Source organism: Brachionichthys hirsutus, chromosome 3 (genome assembly GCF_040956055.1).
Source record: "Brachionichthys hirsutus isolate HB-005 chromosome 3, CSIRO-AGI_Bhir_v1, whole genome shotgun sequence".
Taxonomy (NCBI): domain Eukaryota; kingdom Metazoa; phylum Chordata; class Actinopteri; order Lophiiformes; family Brachionichthyidae; genus Brachionichthys; species Brachionichthys hirsutus.
In genome coordinates, this window is record NC_090899.1 from 6486351 (window position 1) to 6502595 (window position 16245).

General features: G+C 47.6%; 3 protein-coding genes across 3 annotated transcripts; 2 read left to right on the forward strand and 1 right to left on the reverse strand.

Moving 5' to 3' along the window:
• Positions 1-291: 291 nt before the first annotated feature.
• On the reverse strand, positions 292-2491 carry rnf41l (ring finger protein 41, like). Its single transcript, XM_068760580.1, has 5 exons — positions 2286-2491; positions 2056-2195; positions 1035-1197; positions 808-928; positions 292-693 (listed from the first exon to the last, which is right to left on the reverse strand). The coding sequence occupies exons 1-5, from the start codon at positions 2489-2491 to the stop codon at positions 292-294; spliced, it is 1032 nt and encodes a 343-aa protein (XP_068616681.1).
• A 1810-nt stretch (positions 2492-4301) lies between these two features.
• On the forward strand, positions 4302-13706 carry rad54b (RAD54 homolog B). Its single transcript, XM_068759382.1, has 15 exons — positions 4302-4448; positions 4544-4733; positions 9146-9385; positions 9940-10239; positions 10433-10595; positions 10681-10906; positions 11141-11227; positions 11306-11426; positions 11505-11644; positions 11718-12008; positions 12098-12261; positions 12374-12635; positions 12908-12974; positions 13207-13404; positions 13489-13706. The coding sequence occupies exons 1-15, from the start codon at positions 4302-4304 to the stop codon at positions 13704-13706; spliced, it is 2814 nt and encodes a 937-aa protein (XP_068615483.1).
• Positions 6877-8251, forward strand: LOC137916345 (fibrinogen silencer-binding protein). The gene is made up of 2 exons (XM_068759393.1): positions 6877-7283; positions 7690-8251. Exons 1-2 carry the CDS (start codon positions 6877-6879, stop codon positions 8249-8251), a joined length of 969 nt encoding a protein of 322 aa, XP_068615494.1.
• Positions 13707-16245: the final 2539 nt, after the last annotated feature.

Consider the following 16245-nt stretch of genomic DNA (forward strand, 5'->3'; position numbering starts at 1 on the left):
TCAGACGATATCTGATATCTGATATATGGTCAGGTTTGAGTAGAAAATGAAGCACCGTTCACCTTCATATGAGCCTGAAAAGAAATCAGCACTTTTTTTATTGTGGATTTAAAAACCAAACCTGCATTTCAAACACAACATAGTTAACACCACTGCAGCTCATTTTTCTCCTAACTTTTCCAAAACAAGACTTCGAGTAGCAAAAAACTTATTTTCAGAAATGGCAAGGTGATAGAAAAAAAAGATTTTATCTTGTTCTAATTTGTGTAATATCCCATCAGGCCGGTCTCATCAGATCGCCGTTACCTCCCGGGTCTTCCTTTTGATGCAGTCTAGAGTCAGGCTTCCCGTTCCTCCCTTACGCGCCCCCCCTCCCAGCTGAGGAGATGGTTGACCTGAAATATTTATGGCCTGAGCTGGACGGAGAGCAACGTGGGGGGTAACCAAAGACCCCTCCCTCTGAAGCCGACTTGCAGGCTCGACGTGTTGGTTCCATTCAGGTGTCTCCTGATCTCCTTGATGCTGGTCCTTGGCTAACTGGTTGGCAGAATGCTGGCTCCTGATTGGCTGCAGGTCCTTGAGGAGTTCCAAAAGTTCCCTCTTCTCAAGTTCTGCTTCTGCCAGCTCGTGTCTTCTCAGACGCTCTGCTCCTAACAGGGTTCTCATGTCACACATCACAAGGGACAACTGACCCTGCTTGGAGAGGACACAAGAGTTACTGGACATGCGTCACTAGTTGCTGGTGGCTCTGGGTGGAACCCTTAAAAGCTGAAGAGTCGATTGCATGAGAGAGATTGACCGGGTCACCTTCAGCTCCTCCACCTCCATCTTCAGCTGTGACTCTTTCTGAACCATGTGTCTTCTCTGTGATTCCAAACGTGACTCCATCTCTCGTCTCACCTCCTCCACTTTGCACAGCATCTCTGCCCTGCAAAGAAAACGAAATAAATCACACCGTTATGATCTGAGCAAACCGATGCAAACAGCTCTGCATTCAGTATTAGAAGAAAGTGAAGACGGAAAGCGGTTCATGCCTGAGAATCTCCACTTCGGTGCGAAGCTCTGCCACACAGTTGTGCTGTGGTTGGTCAGCAGAAAGAAGGGCGTGCCCACAGCCCTTGGGACACTCCCTGCTGCGGAAGTTGCATTCGGACAGGTGAGCCTCCAGCCGCCACCTCTCTACCTGGACAGGGCAACCTGAGCAGACGGCAGTGCAGAGATGGACCGACCATTTCACAAGTCACAGTGTGCCCAGGAAACGGGTTATTCTAAATGCTTTTACTTGTTTGTTTGTTTTTGCAGATCGCATGCGTCTCCTATAACATCTCATATTCGTGTGTCTTCATTGTAAAGACACTTAAACAACTAACACCTCTGGTGCTTTTAAAACGTTCTGGCAAGTGTGTCTTTCTACACAAGCCTCAAAGTGTCTTACAAAGTTCATTACGCTGTCGAGTATGCTCAGAAGTTGTACCGGTAAATGAGTCGGAATATTTCAAGGATTATTCCTGAAGCATGCATCTTACACTTTGTGGAGGAAAAGTTGAATTGCTAATGTTAAATGTCTCTGCAACAATGGAAGGAAAATGATAATTCCCTTGTGGCGTAAAGGAAACCCTGGGATTGTACTAATGGTCTTCTCTGCAGACAACAGCATGCAGTTGTTGTACTCCACAAATATCTTTGAATTGTATTTCACTGTGTAGCATCATGACACTGCAAAACGCCCCACTGCATGCAGACACTCTGTGGCTGTACCTACCACAGTGGTAGCATATGTACTCTCCACCTGCCAACAACAGGTCACAGACACATTGTGAGCACAAAAACATATACTTTGTGTAGATGCATAGGCGGTTGCAAAGCGCTCATTAAAGAGTGATGGGAATTTGAGCCTCAATGCACTCTGAGGGCTGTCAAGTCCCATAGATGCACCAGGTAGGGACGCAGCCATGACAACAGGAGAACCACCTGCTGCTCCCACACACAGGTGTCAGATTACCCTCCCATGCGCCGCATCCGCCACACGGATAAGCATTTGAGATCGTTTCATACCTGCGTTAAAGCAGGAGGTGAACGCAAACTCGCACTCGTCCTCGTGCGCGTGCAGGCGCTCCAGGGAACAGACCACCTCGCAGCCTTGTCGCGCGTTCGCGCAGCGCATCTGCAGGCGGTGCAGGTCATTGCGCATGTACCTGCGTATAGGTGTGATCGCATCGATTATGGAATGTGACATGTTTAGAGTACAGCAATGGATGCAATGGTGAGACAGAGAATAGAGACACCTGGACAGCGGCTTCAGGCTCCCGGCGTCCAGCGGCAGCCTGTCCTCGGGGCAGGTCTGGTGGTTTACCAGCCAGCTGCTGATGCAGGCGCTGCAGTAGGCGTGTTCGCACGGCGCCTGCAGGGGACGCTCCAACACGTCTCGACACACGCAGCACAGGAGACCATCGTTGACGTAACCCACGAACCTCTCCAGATCATAGCCCATCCTGCAACGACGCGGATCCTACGAACAACATGCAACAAAGATGGGAAATAACGCATCAGCATGTTTTATTATGTTGTATTATTGCTGTCTGATAAACAATAAAAAAAACACAATATTATTTCCTTATGAATTACCTGTAACTTCATCCAAATCAGTCTTGTCCCCTTCTTTCCATCCCAGTTTTTTGTCTCCCTGTTATCTTCCAGCTACTGCCTGTCCTCCTTCATCCTTCCCCCTCTGACTTGTTGATAAGGGTCTCCTTCGACTCCTAACCCTCCCCTACCTCTGGGAGTGTGACTCCATGGAGAGGTATCCCTTACAATGAGACTCAGGAAGCAGGCAGCCAGCTGTCAAATGACATCATCAGAACAGAGAGACACACACTCTCAATTCGGGAGTGTTTTACTGCTGTCCTGTTTTAACGACAACAATCCAAGGTTTCTCTCTCACCCACTCTCTCTCTCTGTCTCTCTGTGGATTACCATGGATTACACTCTCTCACTCCCTGATTGGATTACGTACGACATGACATCATACCATATAAAACACAGAAATCAAAGAGCAATCCGTTATAACAGACTAATTCCAGCCTCTCTATATTCTTATATCACATATTCCTTTGTAACAGATTATTTCATTCTAATATATTCATAAAATGAAGACCTTTTCAGTAGTGGATCAATCAAGTGTTGTTATTCGTTTTAATTGTTTTTTATTGTTTAAATAAAACTTGAAACGTTCTAGTAATCTGATTTATTACATATACAAACCCAATCTGAACAAGCTAATGTAATCTGAACTTCAGATGCAACTCGAGATCAAGCGATATGAAATGAGACAATTTCCATGACATAATAAATCTATAATAGTGTTTATATGCTTTCAGCAGGAGTTCATATTTAATTGGTTGCCTGTTTAAAACTTTAAAACCCTCACGGGACAATTTATTAAATTTGCTATCATTTTGAATTATGCCTCTCTATGAAATTCAACCCAAGTACTTTTACAGTTTTTCCTCAGTTGGTAACACAAAAAAAAATTCTGCCATGTTGCTTTTGAACCAGCAAAATGAAACAAATCTTAAATCTAAGCAGCGACGTGACGTAATCTGACGTGGCGTTTTGGAACACGCCTACTGCAGGGATTCAACCAATCACGACTGTCCAACCCTTCAGCGGGATAATCTGAACAGCTCCCTTGAAGGAAAAAGACGCATAGTTTGTGAAATTCCATTTGCACAAAATATTTCCGTCTATCTTTTGTTTTGTTCGGGTAAGTTGTGGCCCGTTGTCGAATGTCAAACCCCAGAATACACCGGGCGGCTAACGGCGACTGTGTTTCTGCCCAAGCTAGCTAGCGAGCTAAAGCTACAGCAGGTCGGAAGCTACGGAAGTGTCTTCTCCTGCGTTAACGTCATCTAATATTACATTGTGGGTTAAAAAGACCATCAACACTACGATAGTCCGCAGTGCATGAAATAGAAGAAGTTCCGTTAGAGTTGTGTGCTTTTGATTGATTGATTGATTGATTCATTCATTGAGTTGTGTTTTTGATGGTAGCTTGGTAGTTTCCGGTAAGACAAGCGTCAGAAGGAGTTCTCATGCACGAAGCATCGAAACGTCAATAAGTTAATTTCTCATTAAATAATAACACAGCCAATACCGTGCTTACAAACCCGTGTGTGTTATCAAAGTCAACGTGAAGAATATAACTAATAACCTCTTCTGAGAGAGTTAAGCTATATTAGCACCTGATCTGCTGCTCATATTTCTGCATTGGTGTTCATTGTTCTTCATCTGTAGGAGACCGAATGCGTCGCTCAGGCGCTCCCAGCCAGCTCTCGGGCAATGCAGAGAAAAGGCCCCGCTTTGTGCCTCCTGGAGCTTCACCTCCATGTCCTGGCACTGAATCCAAGCCACTGAGCCCTCAATATGGTTTCGGTTACGCTCTGGAAAAGGTACGTTATTCCCAGAGTTTACACGCACAGTCGTTCGTTGCTTCAAACTTCTTGTTAGCTCGTACATGCTCTCTTGCCTTGCACCCATCCTCTAGGTTCAGAGAACGCTTTCATCTTCAGCTCAGAATGAAACGGGGTGCAGCGTTCAGCCCAAAGCTGCCCGGTCTGCTCCAGCGGCGTCGAGGGCTCTGGCTCGCGTGCTCAACGCGACCGAAAGTAAGGAAAATGAGGCTGGATGCAGTATCGGCGGTTTGGAAGAGCACATGAAGGACAACAGACGAGCAGGTGAGATATTTAATGGCCATAAGTAGTCTGTTATTCTGGAAGAGTTTGCAAAAACATGTTTAATGCATAAAGAGCCAACTGAAAGAGCATGAAAAGACAAAGTTCATTTAAAAACTGGATAGCGAGGAAGAGACTGCTGTTTCATTATCAAAGGTACAGTAGTGCATATTATGAGCTGAAATGTACAATATATAATTAAGAAATAGGATGTTGGGGCTTATACTATTGGAATTGCATCTCAGAATATCAGATGAATATTTTCTTGACAATTTAGAGTTTTAACCTGCGTACTAAGCACTAAAACTGCAGTAGGCCATTGTAAATCACAAAATACTTCAAGCACTGTTAGAGATAAATATTTATCAAAGGTCATTTGTCCTTTTCTGGACAGGTGAACATATTCAGGGGAAGTGTAACGGGGTAAATAGTTGGGGCAATTCCCCTTGTGCAATGCAGTGGAGACTTCTTTGGGGACTTCAACCATTTCAGTTGTTTTCTGAATTACAGTATATTGACGTAATCTTTTTAAATATCGACTCATTCAGGGTAAAAAAAGCGTCAAAACAATAGGTGATTCCAAACTCTAATGGTGATGCGTGCACACCTACATAAAAGTAACATGAACATTCATACAAGGAACGTAAACTTTAGTTTTTCTTCAAACAAATCAACCCCTTTTGAGGGATCCGGAGTAATTCATGCTTTTATTACCCTCGCCGGAGGGGAGGCGAGGGTAATGCAATTGGGTCTGTTTGTCTGTCTGTTTGTCTGTCTGCGCGCATAACTCAAAAACTAGTAGCCCAATCAACTTGAAATTGTTACACAAGCAAGGTTCTGTCCGTGGCTCGGTCCTCCCCGAGAATGGAGTTGATCTGGATCCAGATTCTAGAATTTTTTAAAGGATTCTTTAACATTTTTCTTAATTTCTTCAAAACGCATGGCGGTATGGATCTGAAAAAAATCACACACAAGTACTCCTTAAAGGTCTATGATCATGACTAATTTCGGCCGGATCACAATCCGGATCTGAGAGCTAATTTTTGTTCTAAAATCGGCATTAATTCAGGAGTCCATCCTGACCTCAATTCTGGAGCTAGAGACATCAAATTTGGTCATAGCTCATTCTAGTTTCATATATGAGCAGGTTTGGCCCCTCTGATCCGGAAGGCGAGGGTCTGCAATCTCTGGTTGTCTCTTGTTTTTAATTATGTCACATATAATTTGTGATCAGTAATCAGGAATAACATTCCAATTTTCTATATCTCTTACTCGATGCCACAACGTTTTGGAGCGCCTGACTATCCCTCTGTGCGTAATGACGCAGGCACGACTTGGACGGACGCTGAACGGCGGACTGAAGCTGAGTGACAGCAGGTCCAGCATTATGCAAATGAGCGCGGTAGTGCGGCGGCGGCGGCGGCGCGGACGGTCCTCGTTAAAGCAACTAGTGCCCCGGTCGTGCGTCCTGAGAACACGCGGCTCACTCCCCACGGACACGCGGGGGAAAAATGTCAGAAATCCGCGATTGAAGTGGTTATAAGCGCGCTGCTCGTACGGGCATGCGCAGCGCGCGCTCACAGACCGCCCCCCCCCCCCGACGCAGCTAAACCCTCGCCTTTTAAACACGTCACTCACGTTTAGAAAAGTAGACCCTTGACCCCTGTTTAGCTGTCCTGCCCTATTTCCAGGGTCGCCCCCCCCCCCCCCCCCCCCCCATTCGGCGGAGCCTCCGCCTGGTTGGGGCTTTAGAGAGACCGAACTGCAAGTAGGTCAGGCTGGGTTTAAGCGGCTTAGCTGCGTCAGCCTAAGCCGGGGAGGAATTCATCCGCGGTAGGCGGGGGCCTAAACGAGGCTGGCCTAGTTAAGCCTGATCCTTATTGTGTGCAGCCACAGCCTGGTTTTTTGTTGTGCAACGTAGCTGAGAGGAGGGAAACCGAGCAGTCGGATATGAACCCAGTCACATGTGAGACTCAGCTTTAGGAGGAAGGACAGAATGGAGATGAGACATGTGTGGGACTCGGATCCGTCCCGTCTTTAACCACGGTGGACCAGCCAAAGGCCCCAAAAAGAGACAGGGGGGGGTAGAGCGAGGAAGCTTTGTTTGATGGGTGACAGACTCAGGCCTGACCTGCTATGCTACAAGATGGCGTCCAGCGCCGTGTTCATGTCCAGCATGGTCGGGAAAGCTCGCTCCTCCAACTTCACTCTCTCTGAGAAGCTGGACCTGCTGAAACTGGTCCGTCCTCACATCCGCATCCTGGAGGAGCACACCAACAAGCACGCGGTCATCGTGGACAAGAACAAGTGTTGGGACACGGTGGCGGAGCAGTACAACGCCCTGGGGGGGGACAGGCCCCACCGCACCGCCCAGGGCCTCCGGACCCTCTACAAGAGGCTGAAGGAGTCCGCCAAACAGGAAGTGATGCAGCAAAGACACGCCCAGCCAGAGTACAGAGCGAGCATCTCTGAGCCAACCAGGAGAATCATGGACATGATCCCTCACCTGTTCCACCCGGTGCCCGTCCAGGACAAGGACCAGCCGCTGCGCAGGTACGGTGTCACGGTCAAACGTTTCCCCGCCCGTCGGACGGCAGCGTTCAGTGGACGAGCGTAGCGTTAGCGAGTTGAGACGAGTCGTTGGCGCGTACCACCAGATACTTATTCAAGTATATGTTCACGACTTTACTCTCGCTACTGATTGTTCAGTTTGGTGTTTAGACGGATTTATGGTTTGTGTTTGTTCTTCCTCACTGCGATGAAGCCAGCACGGAACTCGGTGGACCTGCGAGGCGGAACTTAAGGATGTTGTTGTTGTTGTTGTTTACTCTATTGATTTTGCATCATTTCAGATGAGACCGGACTGATTTTGAGTTTGTCTCCAACACGTTTCTCTTGTCTAACTCGATAATCCCTGTTTAAGAGCACCTTTTTTTTTTGTTCCTAATTCCATTTTTAGATTAATTTACATCAAGCACAGCTCTCCGGTCGAACATCCTGGCAGCAGCTCCTCCCTGGCGGGACTCCAGGATTACTCGGCAGCTGTTCCAAGTATTCCTCACGAGGTGGTCCAGCTGGACCCTGAAGAGGACGTTAAACCACCGCCAGATCTCCCCGTCCTCACTGCGCACGCTGGGCCGGCGCTGGACAGAGGCCAGGAGCAGCAGCAGGAGCAGGAGCAGGAGGAGGAGGAGCAGGACTTGGGTAGCAGTCCCGATTACGAAGCATCCGCGTCTCCCACCCCTTCCTCCGTTAACATCCCCCTCTCCGCCTCACCGCTGCCCTTGCGCCATGACCTCTATCCCCACCATGAGCGCGGCCGGTTTCTCCCCCTGCACCTGGCTAAAGAGGAGCATGACATGGTGCTGGCCAATCACAGGAAGGTTGCCATGTACCTGGAGGAGAAGAGGGAGGGGCTGAAGAGGAAACAGAAACTAGAGGAGGAACTTCTGAGAGCCAAGATCAAAGTGGAGAGACTCAGAGCGGCCCGACTGAGACGCGGCCTGCCGGCCCCTCTATAGCGAGCGCCATGTCAGAATCTCACATCGCAAGCTCTGATTGGCCAAAGTGGATTCAATTATCGTGAATAAATTCCACGTTTGAAGGGAATTTTGGTAGCAATGAATGACGTGTACCATTTTTATACATCACCAGGAGTTTTAGCAGCGTCCATGATCGTTATTCCCTCCGCCGAGGCGGCGGTTACGTGACCGTCCGTCCGTCCATCCGTCTGTCTGCAAGATAACTCAAAAGGTTCTGGACGGGTCTTGATGAAACTTTCAGGAATTTTTGGGAATGTTGGGAAGGTCTGCGCTCTGATTGCGTTTCTAGTTAAGAACGGAACGGAGGGGCGGCTTATTGAGTTGATCTGTAAAGGTGAGATGTGATAAACAAGGAGTAGCACTTCCTTACATCACTTTCAGGTGACGAAAGACGAGAGAGAATGAAAGAAGTCCAAAGAAGCAGCAATTTGGAAAATGATCAGATACCCGCTATTGATCCAGAAGTTCAACTTGGGAAGACCTTGAAGCATGAAGCTCGTGATGCTGCTGTTTTGTGAATGTAAATGACTCTCTGTTTGCCTCATGGGAGGAAGATGAGGATGTTATTTAATGTAATGTGCATGACTGCATCGTTGATTGTAATGTTCGTCGATGATTGTCGTCCGTTTCTTCTATGTCCATTTCTATAAAAAATAAAACTTTAAATTGATGTTCGACTGGTGTTATTTTTTTTACGTGTCAAACGGACATCACAGCTCATGATGACGAATGTTTCGCACCCTTTATTCTATCATCCCTGCCGTGAAGGTCAAGCATGTGACCTCTGCCTGGTGTGGTGCGAGTTGTGTGTGTTGTTATTATTTCTGTTGTGTTTTTTTTTTTCTCACTGTGGTGAGCCTGCGTGTGTTTCAGGAGCGAACAACTACCCCCAGTTGCTTCCGAGCTCCCCTCTGCCTTCTGGGGGGTCGGCCTGCGTCCCCGGAGCCGCGGGATCCGGCTCTGGCTGCAGTCGGGACGGAGTGCGTTGCTTCGGCGTGATGTGGTGTAAGGCCAGTAAGAAGAAACACAAGCGCTGGGAGGGCGACGCCGTCCTGGTGACACGAGGGCGCACGGCAACGCTGAAGGACATGGAGGGAAAGGATATCGGCAAAGGTGAGACGGGGGTGTTAGAATTTGTTTGTTGTTGCCGTCTGTTGACTGTTTGTTTGTTGGTTTGTTTCGTCATAAAAGAGAAACTTATAAATGCACCACTTTTATTGAGGGCATTCGGGCAACTTTACATCCAGCTGCCGATTTTTAAAAATGTATTCTTTCTCAGATGCTTAACTGAAAAAAACAACTGTAGAATATTTATTCTAAAGGAGGCGCCGCCTGACGGCTGAGGATTTTAAGCATCTTAACATTCAGACCATTAAATTTGTTTAAAATATGAGATCGACGGGGAACTTGTAAGTCTGAAGTGTCTTCTTGATGAGCATCGAGTATCCTGAGCATTATGAGCCTTTTTATTTAAATTCCTCATTTAAAAGGTTTTTTGATCACTTGGAGGCAGCAGAAATGAATTCTGTGAACAATATTATTCTTCATAATACATAGTTTCTATTTTATTTTTTAATTTTAAAACATTAAATTGGGGTTTGTGAAATAGCAGATGCAGAGCGACTCAAGGTTTCTGCTGATGCTCCGTTCGTTCACACATTTCGTAGGAAGTGGCTACAAGGTGTCCGTTCTGGCATCGCTGTCCGAGGGAGAGACCCTAATGATCGGAGGGAAGGAGGTGGAGGTGATGGGGGTCATCTCTGATGAGGACTACTCCAGGGGACGTTGTTTCCAAGAGGTCCAGGTGGAGAAAGAGGAGCCGCACGTGAATCCCGCCACACCTCTCTCTCGTCACTTGGCCCCCAAACCTTTCTGCCCCCCGACGATGCTGGGGGGGGCAGATCGTGTCAGGCCGAACTTGGTGGTGGAGCAGACCTGTAGACCTCGCTATAACCCCCTGGCTCCCGGTAAGGAGATTAAATCTCAATTCTATCGAATGTTTATTTTCATTCTGAAATGTCGTGCGTTTAATTACTTTTTCTGAGAAGTCCACGATTAAGGAATATGTTTATTTCATGATTTAACGCATTTGTTCAACAGTTTCTCCTGATGAAAAATCACACATTTCTATAATACATCCAAATTTTTATTTTTTTGCAGGTGCGCTGGTGATGCCCCGCCCCTCTCCTAACCACCAATGGTCGAACAACAAGTCGGGGCTTCCTGTGGTTGACGTTGTGGTTGACCCTCACCTGACCTCTCACCTGCGACCCCACCAGAGAGATGGCCTCCTTTTCCTCTATGAGTGCGTCATGGGTATGAGGTAATGGGAGCGGTTTATTCAGTCCATTGTAGCAGCTATATTTATATATATTTCATCTTGCTGTGTTTATCTGTGTGCGCTTCAGGGCCGCAGGACGTCACGGCGCTATCCTGGCTGATGAGATGGGTCTGGGGAAGACCCTCCAAAGTGTAGCGCTCTCCTGGACGCTGCTCAAACAGGGACCCTATGGTGGGAAACCAGCCGCTAAGCGTGTGCTTGTGGTCACGCCTGGCAGCCTCGTTCAAAACTGGGGCACGGAGTTCAACAAGTGGCTCGGTCGTGAACGCATCACCGTCTTCACCGTGGACCCGGTGAGGACCTCGAGCAGCCTGATGGCACCAAGTAAAGATTTCTATTAGAGCAGACGCGTCGGATTTCTCTTTTCCACCCAGTTTCATAATAATCATTTCGTTTAAGCGTAATTGGCAAAAGTGGGGGAAGAACTTCCTGGATCCACTCAGAAGTTGAACAGGTTCTTCCCTGTGATGTGTGTGTGTGTGTGTGTGTGTGTGATAAATATACACTATCTGTTGACGTGTTTTCAGGCCCACAGGATAGAGCAGTTTGTGTTATCCCCTCTGCACAGCGTGCTGGTGATCAGCTATGAAATGCTGCTGCGCTGCCTGGAGCAGGTATGTCCGCGTGTTTCCTCGCTGTCCACCGTGCTAACTGAATATTTTAGCTCGCGTCGTTCCTTTTGTTTTTTTCAGGTACAGACGGTAGATTTTGGTCTTATAATATGCGACGAGGGCCACAGATTAAAGAACAGCAGCATCAAGACGTCGTCGGCCCTCAGCAGCCTGAGCTGCGCTCGCCGAGTCATTCTGACAGGTACACACCAGATAGAGCAGCAAATCACTGACCGGCAAATTCTAATCAATAAATAATCCATCGTCTTTCTGTTTGAAGGCACCCCAGTACAGAACGACCTGCAGGAGTTTTATGCCATTATAGATTTTGTTAACCCGGGAATTCTTGGGTCATCCACTGCATATAGGAAAGTATATGAGGAGCCAATTCTACATTCCAGACAGCCCTCCTGCACAGAGGTAGCGCTAAAACTCTCAGAGCTGATGTCGTTACTTTATCGCATATCAAATCTGATGTTGAATCCGCTATCAGGAGGAGAGAGCCCTGGGCGAAGAGCGAGCGGCAGAGCTCTCTCGCCTGACCGGCATGTTCATTCTGAGGCGGACGCAGGAAATCATCAACTGCTACCTGCCTCCTCGCCTCGACTGGACGTTGTTCTGCAAACCGTCCCCTCTGCAGCGAGAGCTGTACAAGAGTCTGCTCTGCCACGGAGTCTTTAAAGCTTGCCTTCAGGGCTCCACACGAGCCCAGACTCACCTGGCCTGCATCACTGCGCTGAAGAAACTCTGCAACCATCCAAACCTGCTCCACTCCTCCGTCAAGGTCGGCCTTTGGACATGTCGAGCTTATCTGATAGTCTTGTGTTGCACTTCTGGAAATCGGGTCCTTCGTCTAACCGTGAGTGTTTTCAGGAAAGAACAGACTCCGGATCAGTGGAGAGTTCTCTGTATGAGGGCCTGGGTGAGATTCTCCCAGAATGCAACATTTCAGGTGAACTCAACGCTGCCGACTCTGGAAAACTCCAGGTTCTGGTGGACCTGGTGGAAGCCATCAGACAACTCAGTCCCTCAGACAGGTCAGCAGGGATGTTTCTGGCAGAAAGAGGCCCGGGGCAGTCTTCTGCTTTCTTTAGTATTTATTTAGTATTATTTAGTATCCATGCATACTGATGGTCCGTATCAATGCAGGGTGGTTATCGTGTCCAACTTCACCAAGACGCTGGACCTGCTCCAGACATTGTTCAGTCACATGGGCTGCACCTTCTGTCGGCTCGATGGACACACCCCCACTACTCAGAGACAGCGGCTGGTTGACCATTTCAACAGTCCCTACTCTCAGAACTTCCTGTTTCTCCTGAGCTCCAAAGCAGGCGGGGTGGGGCTTAACTTGGTGGGTGCTTCCCACCTGGTGCTGTATGATATTGACTGGAACCCAGCCAATGACATTCAGGTACGTCTCACTCACGGGTTTTTATATGTGCCTTTGTTTTTTGCTCTATTCTCTGTACACACACACACACACACACACACACACATTCAAATCCAATATATCTGGTTCGATTTAAAGAACTTTGTTTTATTTTAATTGTATATTCTGCTCTTCTTGTCTTGACCAAATGAATCAAACCGCCTCTGTTTTAACCAGCCTCATAAGATGCCTCTGATATTTGACCACCAGAGGGTGCTGAGTTCATGTCCCATTCTCTTCTGTCATGTTTCTAGGCCATGGCGCGAGTATGGAGAGATGGACAGAAGAAGACTGTGCACATCTATCGCCTCCTCACTGCAGGTCTGAATGCAGGATCACACAGCCTGAGGCAGAACATTCAGTAGATCATAAACTAGGGTGAAATACTAGCTAACGTTCCCTTTCGTGTGGAGAATGATATTATTGTTATTTATTTTTTGCAGACATTTTTAGTGTTTATTTAGTTGAGTGTACAAACGGGGAAGTCCTACCAGATCACACAACAGAAACTCGGGTATGGTTTTAGGCTTGAGTGCGTGTTGCTTCTTCACAGGCACGATTGAGGAGCGTATATTCCAGAGACAGGTAGCCAAACAGGGACTTTCTGGGACCGTGGTTGACCTGGGCAAAAGGACCGAACACACCAGCTTCTCCATCAGCGAACTGCGTGACCTTTTTAGCCTGACGGACACATCCTGTCTAACGCACGACCTGCTGAACTGCAGCTGCAGCATGGATGGCTCGGTTCAGGGTGGGCACATCGGATACCCGTTTATGCTGTTGCCAATATTTCACTCGGCTAAGAGAACTTTTTTTTTTTTTTTCCCCTTCTCAGGAGTCGTAGAGGAAGAGGAGCGGGTTTCTAATAGGTCGTGTCAGCTCGGTCGCCATAGCGACGGTGGGCGACTGGCTCAGAAGCACCTCAGCATGTCTGAACTGATGCAGTGGAGACATTTTTCCGGTGACACTTGCACCTTCTCAGACCCTTATCTTGATCTCGCCCGAAACCACATAACCTTTGCCTTCCAGACCACCATCGCTCACACGGCCTGATGAAGAGGCACAGAAAGCACGCACGCACACACACACACACATATACTGTACGTCGTCTACGTGTCTACGTGTTCCCAGCCTGCTTAGAGCCATTCAAGTTTTCACAGCATTGTATTATAGTGTTTATTTATTCGAGGAATTTTTACCGCATAACGACATTAAATGAAATGCATACAACAAAAAGTAGCAGATTCATTGTCATTCAGAGTCCGTCGTGTTTGACTGGCGGGTGTCTTTTGTGTTTTTTTACTGCATGCATGATAATTTTGTGTCCATGTAGAGTCATATGTGGTTACATCATCCAGAGCTGAATCCCCTGATGGAGCTACGTGACCGGTAGGTTTGCTGCTGCTGGCCGGCATGCAGGGACCGCGTGAACATGCAGGGTTTATCACGGTGGGCCGGACTCCGGTGTGCTGAAGAACCCTTTCCTGTTCACGCTCTTGAACCACTAAGCTGCTGCGTGGGCGTTATGTTTTCTGTGTATGTCTGCGCGTGCTCAGCAGTGTGATTTGGGTTCCGGTACAATGCATCTATTCAAAAGCAGGGTGATCATTATTTAGTGGATCCTCATCTAGTTTGTTGTGTAATAAGTGTGTCTCTTTAGTTGTAGTTCTGCTGCCTAACAGCACATGGTGGCGATCATGCCGGTCCCAAATGATGAGTTTTGTGCTCCGTGTGAAGCCTCTGTATCATGTTACAAAAAAATCTCAAACTGCTCCGTAATCAAAGATCTCTTCTGGATTATCACCAACGATTTAATCATCTGTTCCTGGTAACGTTTCCTGAAAATCTCAAGATCCTTCCAGACATTTTTGAGTTATCTTGCCAACAGACGGACAGACAAACGGCGGCGATCACACAAGCCCCGCCTCGGCGGAGGTAGTTAAAACTAAAGGGATCTCTGAATGAGTTGTTTTTGTTCCCTCTCCGGACAGTCACGTGTCAAGCTGCAGCTCTTTGGTGTTGATGTGGAACACGTGTCAGACAAGCCTCGCTCTCGTTCAAGAGGTAAATTGATCTGAATAATTTCCCCAATGATTACAGGCCATGTGCTGCATTTAGTCTGTCCGGGTAAAGTTCCTCCTGGCTGCGGCTGCTGCTGACCCGAATGCCAATCCCTCTTTAAGCCGGGGCGATCCAGCCCAAACGCTCAAAGGCCCCATGATGGATGCGAATGAATGACTTTCATCTGTTGAGAGATGCAGTTTTGGTTTTTAGAGCCGACCTTTGAGGTACATCTGAATTGTAGCTGTTGAGCCTGAATGGTGCGAGTCTGCAGTCCTGGGATCGTCCACATTCAGCTGCATGTTGTTAGTGGACAGTTCAGTAGATTCATCACTGGACCGTTTGAGATCGGTGTCAACTTTGGAGACAAGATCTTCCAGACTAGATCATGTTGAGTTTCAGCAGATCAATCAAGCTTTAAAATCACATTTGGAGTAGCGGTATTCAACCCCGGGTGCAGCTTTGCTTTTCGTGCTGTTGATTAACCCTGCTTTCGTAATGTTTCACAGACCAGATGAAAGGTGTGTTCTTTCTTAAGGTTAGAGTTTCTTCAGGGCTTCGTGCCTGAAGTCTTACACTGCTGTTGATCCGAAATCATAAGCAACGTTGACTCCAGTAACCGAAAGCCGTCTCGATAAGACGAAAGTTTTGGAATGCTACCGAAATGCCATCAAAAAAGTCTCCGGTGGGATTGGAATACCGAAGCATGTAAACTCATGCAGCAAAGCGGTCTCCAAAGTGTTAGAGGTGAAGGGGAAGCAGGAAGATGTTCCCAACATGGTGTGTGATCGGCTGAGGTGCATTCAGGTGCAGTAGGATTTGTCTGCCTTTCCTCAGGGGGTCTTTGAGCTTTTATCATGGATCTCAATGCTTTGACTGAATCTACCGTCTCCCCCTCTGAAGCAGAAGCAGTGCGGTGGAGGTGACGACAGCTAAAAGCTCACGGTCGTAACAACCTCGTCCTCAAACTCCAACTATAACTCACTTTGAACTGAGATTTAGGATCTCTCAATGGCACCATGTGTTTGTTTCACAAACACATGAAAGAGGGTCACACTCACTCCACTAGTCCCATCAACATGTTCCCTGCACCCCTCCCACCTCCAATCCATCCAGCCCCCCCCCCCCCTGATCTGGTCCTGCTCCAGCACTTAACAAGGATTTAATGTTGCCCAATCATCAGTCAGGCAGATGAGATCAGGACAAACACATGGCAGCATGTCCCACAGATGAGGCCGGGGAACGAAGCCCGGAAAAACAGCCGAAAAGCACCATAATCCCACAATCTCTCTCTCTCTCTGATATTTATACTGAGGGACTATGTGAGGTGATCCCAGGACTCTCTCTCTCTCTGCATTGTGTTATATCATCCACAAAATATCACTACGTTACATCCTGCTGAGACTCCATTACCCATACTGCCCCGACCCTTTACGCCCACCCAAGGGAGTAAATGTGTTCTCATTTGTATTATCTAAATTCTATATTAACCTGCAGTTTGTTTCCCCTCAAAACATAGAAATCCAGTCCC

Bases quoted from the DNA above. Each gene is read 5' to 3' on its own strand.
- rad54b (XM_068759382.1), top strand. From the start codon at position 4,302: ATGCGTCGCTCAGGCGCTCCCAGCCAGCTCTCGGGCAATGCAGAGAAA. The intron at 10,907-11,140 runs GTGAGGACCTCG...ACGTGTTTTCAG, and splicing joins CCGTCTTCACCGTGGACCCG to GCCCACAGGATAGAGCAGTT. The intron at 12,975-13,206 runs GTCTGAATGCAG...GCTTCTTCACAG, and splicing joins CTATCGCCTCCTCACTGCAG to GCACGATTGAGGAGCGTATA.
- rnf41l (XM_068760580.1), bottom strand. From the start codon at position 2,491: ATGGGCTATGATCTGGAGAGGTTCGTGGGTTACGTCAACGATGGTCTC. The intron at 1,198-2,055 runs GTATGAAACGAT...CCGTCTGCTCAG, and splicing joins CACCTCCTGCTTTAACGCAG to GTTGCCCTGTCCAGGTAGAG. The intron at 929-1,034 runs GCATGAACCGCT...TTTTCTTTGCAG, and splicing joins ACCGAAGTGGAGATTCTCAG to GGCAGAGATGCTGTGCAAAG.
- LOC137916345 (XM_068759393.1), top strand. From the start codon at position 6,877: ATGGCGTCCAGCGCCGTGTTCATGTCCAGCATGGTCGGGAAAGCTCGC. The intron at 7,284-7,689 runs GTACGGTGTCAC...TTCCATTTTTAG, and splicing joins AAGGACCAGCCGCTGCGCAG to ATTAATTTACATCAAGCACA.